Here is a 10069-nt window from a genome sequence, read left to right on the forward strand (position 1 = left end):
AGTCAGAAAGTATACATATAAGATTAAATGTAACAAAAATCTATATTGATTGAGATTGTCGGACTGACTTCCTCATCTTGGTTGTTATAGTCACAACGTTTCGGCCGTTTTGCCCTCCGGCCTTCATCGGGTGTTTTGTATCGAACTGAGGCACCGTTTGTTAGGAGTCTCGAACCCACCCATTATATGATGATCTGCACATACGGGCTAAATTGACCGACTTTATTTACACTGAAAGTGCTCTGCTCAACTATAAGAAACGAGTTTGTTTTTTGTTTTTTTAAGGGGGCTGTAATAATTATTTACTATAAGAATTATCAAATACCTACAAACACTATTCTTTCATCCTTTCTGGAATTATTAGTGCAGGGTGTCACGATAGATTCGAACCCAGCATATATATATATATATATATATATATATATATATATATATATATATATATATATATATATATATATATATTAGGCACCGCCAAAAATGGCCGCAAAATCAAGTTGTTGTTGTTTTTTAAAACGAAATTACATTTATTAAAATCCATTATTTCTGAGTAACTTTTTTTTTTCCAGAAAGATAAAACCCTGAATTTTATCATATAGAAAACAGAATAATGTCAAACATTTTCTACTATTTTTAATTCAATTTTAAATGTTAAATTTTCCCAAAAAGTTAACAATTGACATTTTTTGTCTTGCACAAAAAACGTACTTAAATATTTAAAAAAAAAAGGGGTTTTGAAATAATTAATTAATTTATTTATTGTCTAACTAAGATTTAGGATGATTTTCTAAGAGAATATGCAAAAATATTATAATATAAGTACCTGAATTTCAAATAATTCCACTTATTCATATAGGTAACCAGATATTTCGCGTTGACGTAGAGTTCAGATCGACTCTGTTTACGTTTTCGTTTGATAAAAAGCAAACTATGGAAGACCAAACAGGCCAAAAAAAACTTATTTTTCAGTGACGAAAATTTCAATGTATTATTAAGCTGAGGCTGGCCAGTACCAGATGGGTGACCATTTGTATGCGTTTGGTTTTTAATGTGTATGTGTGTGGGGGCCAGGCTCCCCAAAATGGGGGGGGGCAATTTAAAGCAGAATAAAAAAAAATTATTTCAGCGCGTTTGGTCCACCGTAGTCGAAAGGCGGCAAACGTTTTCAAACGGGATCGAAAAAAATGATGCTATTTTTAACACAAAGGGCACAATATTTATCGAATTTTTTTTTTTTTTTGGTATCGATTATTCAAAGCATGCCCTGTTTAATAATGGTCATGCATGCATTATTCGGCTCGCTAAAAAAAAATTGTTAATTTATTTATCAAAAATTTTAAAGTAGCTTTTTTCGTATAAATATTTAAAAAAAAATTTTTTTTGTTTTGCTTAACTTAAATTAATTATTTTACTTAACATATTCACCGAATTTCATACTTCAAAACTCAAAAGCGGGATAATTAAACACAATCTAAGTTCTGATATTCAGACGTCAAAATAAGGTATGCAAACAATTTTTTTTTTTTTTTTTTAATCTATAATTCTGTCCCTTACAACAACACAATATGTTGATTTCAGTTTCAGATGATTATTTTAAGCATATTTGTTCCCACTTCAAAACAAGGGGGGGGGGGTTGTAAGCAAAAAAAAAAAAATATATATATAAATATCGTTTATGAAAAATAAGTACACTGTTATAAAGTTCATTCTTCTCCTAATAATCGCTGAAAATTTCGTATTGATCGGATAATTACCTGATTTTTGGTAGATTTTTAAAAAGACGGTCCGTCAAAAAGTACTGACCTGCCCCCCCAGTTTTGGCGGTGCCTAATATATATATATATATATATATATATATATATATATATATATATATATATATATATATATATATATATATATATATATATTCTTTAAGATTTTGGTTAATAACTGTGCCAAGTTTCGTTGCTCTACTGCTATTGGAAGTGGGTCAGGGGCATTATTTATTGCACGCCCCTCGTATTTTAACTGAAAAATGTACTTTGACGAATCCATGATTGCGATATCCGCCATAAATTGTAACAAGGCGGACATCAATTACTTCCCCTGATTTCATGCTGTGTATTTATGCATCAACTTGAAAATTCATTGAAAACTATTTTCATTAATACTTAATTTTCTATTGCATCATTAGGTGTGTCAGAAACTTCGTGAAAAATATTTAATAATTCGACCCCCTGTCTTTCCAAGCTTATAACTACTCGAAAAATGTAATTCAAACCCTAATTTTTTTTTTCAATTAAAGGAGCAAGGACCAAGGTTTTATTTAAAAAATTTTTTTTAAAAAACAATGTGATTTTTAAAAGTTTTAAATTTCGGACTTTACAGGTAAATTTAAAAAAAAACTATTCTTTTTTTGTTGTTTTAAATTTAAATATATTATTTATTTATTGATCTTTTATCTTCAATTTGTGATATATAAAACTTTGGTGAGTAAATTAATTATTTACTTTTTAATAGACATTTCAAAATGAGGGGGCGTGAATTAATTCTACCCCCTGTCTTTCCAAGCTTATAACTACTCGAAAAATGTAATTCAAACCCCAATTTTTTTTTCAATTAAAGCAGCAAGGACCAAGGTTTCATTTAAAAAAATACAAACAACTTGTTTTTTGTTAATAAAAAAAAGGTTTTAAACTTCGGATTTACAGGTAAATTTCCAAAAAAACTATTCTTTTTTTTTTTCGTTTTAAATTAGAATATATTATTATTCTTCAATTTGTGATATATAAAACTTTGGTACATAAATTACTTATTTACTTTTTAATAGACATTTCAAAATGGGGGTGGCGTGAATTTAAAAAACGTTTGTCTTGTATATTATTTTTTTTTCATTAAATAAAAAAAAATAATGAAATTAATTGAATTTTACGAGTTCAGTATTTTTCAATTTTAACATATTATATTCAGTTTATTGGAAAGAGCATAAAATTTCACATTGACCCTGAAAATATCGTAAAAATAGAATCAATAGAAAAATTTTGATAGATTTTTAAAGTTTAAAAATTGAAAAATACTGAACTCGTAAAATTCAATTAATTTCATTACTGTTTTTTTATTTAATGAAAAAAAATAATATTTCTATTACTTTTATACAACTGTAATAGTTTATTTTGGAAGTATAATCCATAAAGAAAATAAAAAACCCACTTTTAAAAGAGAAATTACGAGTTTTTTATATTTTATTCGTTGTTTCGTGTTAGGGGTGTCAAAAATTCCTACAAAAATTCTGATACACCTATTGCATCGTTTATCGTAATCTTTGGATCTGTTACTAATTTCGGCCTGACAATGAAGTAGATACTATTGGTTTTAATTGCAATACAATTTTTTCGATTTGGAATTTGTTTCTTACAATGAAAAAGCGCCCATTATTTAAACGAGTTTAATATGAATTCAATTAATAGATATAATAAATTGAGTAAGCATATTTATTGTGAGGTACACAATTTAAGATAAGAAAGAAATTTTTAATTTTCTAGGACTGCCTGTAATTAGGATCTCGTACTTTAACTTAAGTAATATATTAATATATGTAAATGATCTTCAATGTAATCGGTTTATTTTTTAACTGTTTCTTACCCGTCTGACGATATCTCAAACGATTACGACTAAGGCTGGAGGAATATTTTTTTCTTTTTTTCGATACTAGCTGATGGCAGTCAAGTCGTTTTTCTTTTTTACTTTTGAGATCACTACTACATATTGTGTACAATATAATAAATAGAGAACTGGCTCTATAAAAATAAGTATGAAATCTACATGAATTAAAATATCATATTTAAGCGTATTTTACGACTGGGCGCCATACTAATATTAAATACATGAGAACATATACGTGTATTTGAATTTTTATTTTTACATTAACAAATAATTGTGTGTGTGCGTGTGTGTGTGTGTGTGTGTGTGTGTGTGTGTGTGTGTGTGTGTCGTATGCGTGCATTGTGTGTGTTGTGCGTGTGTTGTGCGCGTTCTGTGTGTGTTGTTTGTGTGTGAGATTGGTTATAAATATCGCGTATGTTATGATTTGTGCGTATGAATATACGCTCTTTGTGCGTATGTGAATAACAAGACATAAGATAATTTTTCTTACGTGTTTATGTGAACTTTATAAAAGGCGATAAATGTATGCGCTTATTTACGGGTGCCTCATTACCTGAATGTGTAAACATATTATATATATATATATATATATATATATATATATATATATATATATATATATATATATATATATATATATATATATATATAGTAGAAATGGTAATTAATAAAATCCCGAAGAAAGTGGTCAATACTGTTGTAGAGCAAATATGCGTTTTATTTTTTATTACCGTATTTTTTTGTTTAGTTACATTATTGTTTCAGCTACGCGACCGTTTTTTGGCCGTCGTGTAGCCTCCTCAGACTTTTACAGAAACCCAGAAAGTCTGAGGAGCCCGCAAGCTGGGGCATCACCATCGGATATAGTTTAAGGTCGTTTTCTAACGAATGAGACAAAATATAAAAATTAAATAAGTTTGTATATATATATATATATATATATATATATATATATATATATATATATATATATATATATATATATATGTGTGTATGTATGTATAATATATACAGGAATTTACATTTATATCGATAGTCGGTACCGACGGTTTCAAGCCCGGTAGTTGAAGACTGCTCTTAATGTCCGCCTCTCAGCCGACTCTCATCGATGATATGAGAGTCGGCTGAAGAGAGCCTGAGGCGGACATTAAGAGCAGTCTTCAACTACCGGGCTTGAAACCGTCGGTACCGACTACCGATATAAATGTAAATTCCTGTATATATTATACAAAAAAATATATTGTTCTTACTTCGAGAAAGGTTTTTTCCCTAATAATAGAGCACTGTATGGGATTTCTTTTTCTACAAAAAAGTACAAGTATATATATATATATATATATATATATATATATATATATATATATATATATATATATATATATATAGTTTTAAAGGTTAAAAACTTCCAAAACTATATATATGTCGATCTTATGTTGACTTTTTAAACGATAATACGGTTCATAGCGTCTTCAACCTTGAAGATCATGGAAAACATATAAACAAATATTATTTATTTATTTATTATTTTACTTATAAAACAGTAATCTAAGACGCGTGTTTTGGGGTTCTATTTCTCGTTAACGGTTAACGCACTAGACCATAATACATATGGTCTGAGGTTCGAATCTTAGAAACAGTCAAGCTACATTGACGAGAAATAAGACCTTGAAAGATGCATATCTGTAGATTACTGCTTTATAAGTAAAATAATAAATAAATAAATAATATTTGTTTACGTCCAAAAAAAATATGGGCGATTTTCTAAGGGGAAAAATGTCCATGTTTTTCAAGGTTGAAGACACTATTAGCCGTATTATTGTTTAAAAACCAACAAAAAAATCGACATAAAGTTTAAAAGTCATAAAAATAACACGTAGAAACAATCAAGCTACGCTGACGAAAGGTAGAACCTCTAAACACGCATGCTCGTATATTACTGCGTTTTATATATATATATATATATATATATATATATATATATATATATATATATATATATATATATATATATACACTAGCAGGGAGGCCTGACGTTGCCCAGAATTGAATGATGATCAACGAATATTTCACACTCCTATATTTTTCTTGTCATCGAAATCCGTGAAATTGCACGAGATGAAGCTTCACATGCTTCCATGCAGTATCTTAGACCAAAACATATTTTGTTCTACATTGAATTCTAGAGAACCTACTGTTTTTTTAATAAATTATTTTATATAAACTTCTTTCCAGTTAACGAAAAAAAAAACATTAAAAAATTTACGTGCGAGGTTTGAACCTACAGACCACGTCCTGCAAAAAACAAAAAAAGACAAAAAAAAAAAGCACGTTATCAACTTACCCACAGTAGAATTTTCACGGCCCGTTGTTCTATCATTGTTGCTAAGCGACGAAATAGAAAAAATGGCTTTGCCGATGATAGATAAATTCAAATAAGAGTTTCGATTATCAATTATCGGTAATTATCGAGGGTATTCTGAGAGAAAACTTACCTACGACATTTCCAGACTTATACACTAAAGTTCTGTAAATTTTAAAGAAAATCTGTTTAGCCGTTTCGGAGTCTATAAGGAACGAACTCACACACTGAGAAAAAGTTGCGTTTATATATATATATATATATATATATATATATATATATATATATATATATATATATATACATGTGTGGTGTGTATGTGTGTACATACATACATACATATACATATCCGTAGATAACCGTTTTATAAGCAAAAAACAAAATACAAAATAATGTATGTATTGTGTATATATAGTGTATATATATATATATGTGTGTGTGTGTGTGTGTGTGTGTGTGTGTGTGTGTGTGTTTACGTTCAAAACTATGGACCATCGTTCAGATCTAAGGTATATTACCTCCCTGATATCCTAGGAAATTACAATTTATACCGAATTTAATTATCGTTAAAAATTTACAAAAACCGTGTGTGTGTGTGTGTGTGTGTGTGTGTGTGTGTGTGTGTGTGTGTGTGTGTGTGTGTGTGTGATATTTAATTTTTTTCTATTCACATGTTAGTTGCCTGAAGAAAAGACACTAGTGGTTTTGTGGACTGTGGTTTGAATCTCCCGAACATCAGTAATGATCACTTCCTACACTGATAATTGCATAACCATAAAACACTAGTGTATGTGGGTATAAAAATTATTAATATTTATTTAATAATACTAGCGGGGTGAGGTGCCCGGCCTTGCCCGGTTGTAATATACGCTTGAATATATTTTAATTCATACAGGTTTCGTATTTATTATTACAGAACCAATTCTCTATTATGCCTTATATATAGTACTGGATTCAAAAGTTAAAACAAATGACTTGTGTGCCATCAGCTAGAATAGAAACTAAAAAATTTAGCCCTCCAGCCGCTTTCCCTACCGTTTGAGCTATTAATAAATAGATATAACAAGTTTAAAATTAAACCACTTTAAACTGCGAATAAATTTGCGTATGCGCAAAAATAAAAGTAAAATCTCCGGAAGTTGAAATGAACATTTGGCACTTCGATTTGACGACATATTTCTGTATGCTTTATTCACCCATCCAAAGATTTCACTCGTTATAAACCATCCTTGGTGTATGATTACTATTTCCTGTTAATTTCAGTATTATGTGATCAGTAGTTTAAGAGTTTATCGGTTAAATATTTTCACACAGACATACACGCATACATACATCTACTGATTTATTTATATAGATTATATATGTGTGTATGTGTGTATGTGTGTATGTGCGTGTCATAATATGAAAATCTCATGTATTGATTCTTCTTCATCTTCTCTTGCCAGACTTCTGTCTATGCCCATCCTTTCGACTCCTTCGAGCAAAGCCAGCATGAGCAATCGCCAACAAGTTAACCAACAAGAAGAAACAAAGCGAATAACAAATAAAACAGAGAATAACAGCAAAACAACGATAAAAAAGAAAAACTAAAAAAAAAAAGGAAGAAAAAAAACAAAAAACAAAATGACTGACAATTAACCCTGGACTCTAAATGAAAATTGAACTTTGTCATTCAAAATTAGAAATCCTAATTTGATTTTTTTTATGATTTATCGATTTATTCATTGGGTAAAAGACAAAAATAGCATACGATATTTGTTTGGTGTTCTTTTTTATTTTTGTTGTTGATGATGATGATGATGATGATGACGACGACGACGACGACGACGACGACGACGACGACGACGAAGACGACGACGTTTTCATATTATTTGATATGTTTTTTGTGATATCTTTTATGACCAAGATTTTCTAAATTTGTCTTTGATCTGGCTTTTAGTTTTTTTTGTTTTTTTTTTATATCTTGTTACATTTTTATTTGATTTTTTTTATTTTGTGCCTTTTTTTAATTGTGATTTTTTTTTCTTTTCTTTGTGATTTTTCCATTTTGTGACTTTTCCATATGTTCGTTAACTCTCCAACGCTCTGGTGACTTTTTGTGATTTTTTTTTGGGGGGGGGCTTTTATTTTTTGTAATTTATTTCATATTTTGTAACTTTTATTGTTTGATGACTTTTTACTTTTTGTGTCTTTATTTATTTATTTATTGTAAGTTTTCAACTTTCTGTGACTTTTTTTTATTTTTGCTAAGTTTTAGCACTTTTTGTAATTTTTTTGTAATTTATATTTTTGTAATTTCCCAACTTGTTTATGACTTTTTACTATTTGTGAACTTTTTGAGTTTTTGTGACATTTTATTTTTCGTAAGTTTTCGCATATTTTGCAAGTTTCAATTTTTATGACATTTTGATTGTTTTAATCTTTAATTTTTTGTAACTTTTCAATTTTTTTCTTTTTTTTTTTCTTTTTGCAACTCTTTTTATGTTTCCGACTTTTTCATTTACTTTGTTAAATTTTCATCTTGTCTAATTATTTGTGGTTTTTCGCCTTAATTTTTTAAAATAATATTTCCACTGTTGTGACTTATTCTTTTTTTTTATTGTTTTTTTTAATTTTTGTAATTTTTTATGATTTTTTTAGTTTTCTTTAGTAAATGTTACAATAAAATTCAAACAGTTACAAAAACACAAAAAGTTACAAAAAGTCGGAAAACTTTTGGGTGCTTGCTATAATAATGTCGACAGATCGATTTTTTAAAGATGTTGTTTGAAGTAAAACAATATTACGTACTTAATCATCATATCGAAAATAGTTACATATCCAAAAATGACGAAAAGTCATTACGTAGAAAGTTATTTATAGTTAAAAGTAATTTTTACGAAAAATTGGGTAAAATTTAATTTTTCTTAGGTGTTATAAAGTAGACGATGAAGAGTGTACATATAGAGACATAACTCAGAACGCAAAATTTAGATTACACCATAATATTTTCCGACATTTTTATCCTATTGCGATAAACTTTTTTTTTTTTGCTAAAAACACAATAGTAGTCGTTCTACTCGAATGTTCGTATTTTTTTTATATATTGCCGTTTTCGACATGACAATACTACGTATAGTATTGGTTTTGCTTAAAACGGCATATTTAAAAATTCGATCTGTCGACTTAATAAGCATCAATTTTATGTCTTAACTTTTTGTAACATTTCGTCTTTTTGTAACATTTTTATTTTTCTTGTAACTTCTTCATAGCTTTTTTTTTAACTTCTACATAGCTTTTTTGTAACTTCTTTATCCCCTTTTTTGTAACTTCTTTATAGCTTTTTTGTAACTTCTTTATAGCATTTTTTGTAACTTCTTTATAGCTTTTTTGTAACTTCTTTTTACCTTTTTTTGTAACTTCTTTATACCTTTTTTGTAACTTCTTTATAGATTTTTTTGTAACTTCTTTATACCTTTTTTGTAACTTCTTTATAGTTTTTTGTAACTTATTTATACCTTTTTTGTAACTTCTTTATAGCTTTTTTGTAACTTCTTTATAACTTTTTGTAACTTCTTTATAGCTTTTTTTATAACTTCTTCATAGCTTTTTTGTAACTTCTTTATACCTTTTTTGTAACTTCTTTATAGTTTTTTGTAACTTCTTTATAGCTTTATTTGTAACTTCTTCATAGCTTATTTGTAACTTCTTTATAGCTTTTTTGTAACTTATTTATACCTTTTTTTGTAACTTCTTTATAGCTTTTTTGTAACTTCTTTATCCCCTTTTTGTAACTTCTTTATAGCTTTTTTTGTAACTTCTTTATACCCTTTTTTGTAACTTCTTTATACCTTTTTTGTAACTTTTTTATAGCTTTTTTTGTAACTTCTTTATACCCTTTGTTGTAACTTCTTTATAGCTTTTTTGTAACTTCTTTATAGCTTTTTTGTAACTTCTTTATAGCTTTTGTATTTTCATTGTAATTTATTGTTTTTTTCTTTGTGATTTCTTAAAAAAATGATTATAATTTTTCGACTTGTTTTTAAAGGATTTTATAATTTTGTGTGCCTTTTTTTCATTGTTACT

The 10069-nt window shown here is 27.9% G+C and overlaps 1 protein-coding gene across 3 annotated transcripts in view; it reads left to right on the forward strand.

Annotated features, from left to right (window-relative positions):
* LOC145297915 (uncharacterized) overlaps positions 1–7756 on the forward strand; it is a 145813-nt gene extending 138057 nt beyond the window's left edge. For all 3 annotated transcript variants that reach the window (XM_080144253.1, XM_080144254.1, XM_080144255.1), the window contains one exon: positions 7450–7756. In XM_080144253.1, the coding sequence (XP_080000379.1) occupies positions 7450–7594 (145 nt within the window). In that variant the 3' untranslated portion in view covers positions 7595–7756. The remainder of the gene's footprint in view (positions 1–7449) is intronic.
* The last annotated feature ends 2313 nt before the right edge of the window (positions 7757–10069 follow it).

The sequence above is a fragment of the Euprymna scolopes genome, chromosome 18, assembly GCF_053919585.1.
Source record: "Euprymna scolopes isolate OS-2025 chromosome 18, ASM5391958v1, whole genome shotgun sequence".
NCBI classification, from domain to species: Eukaryota; Metazoa; Mollusca; class Cephalopoda; order Sepiida; family Sepiolidae; genus Euprymna; species Euprymna scolopes.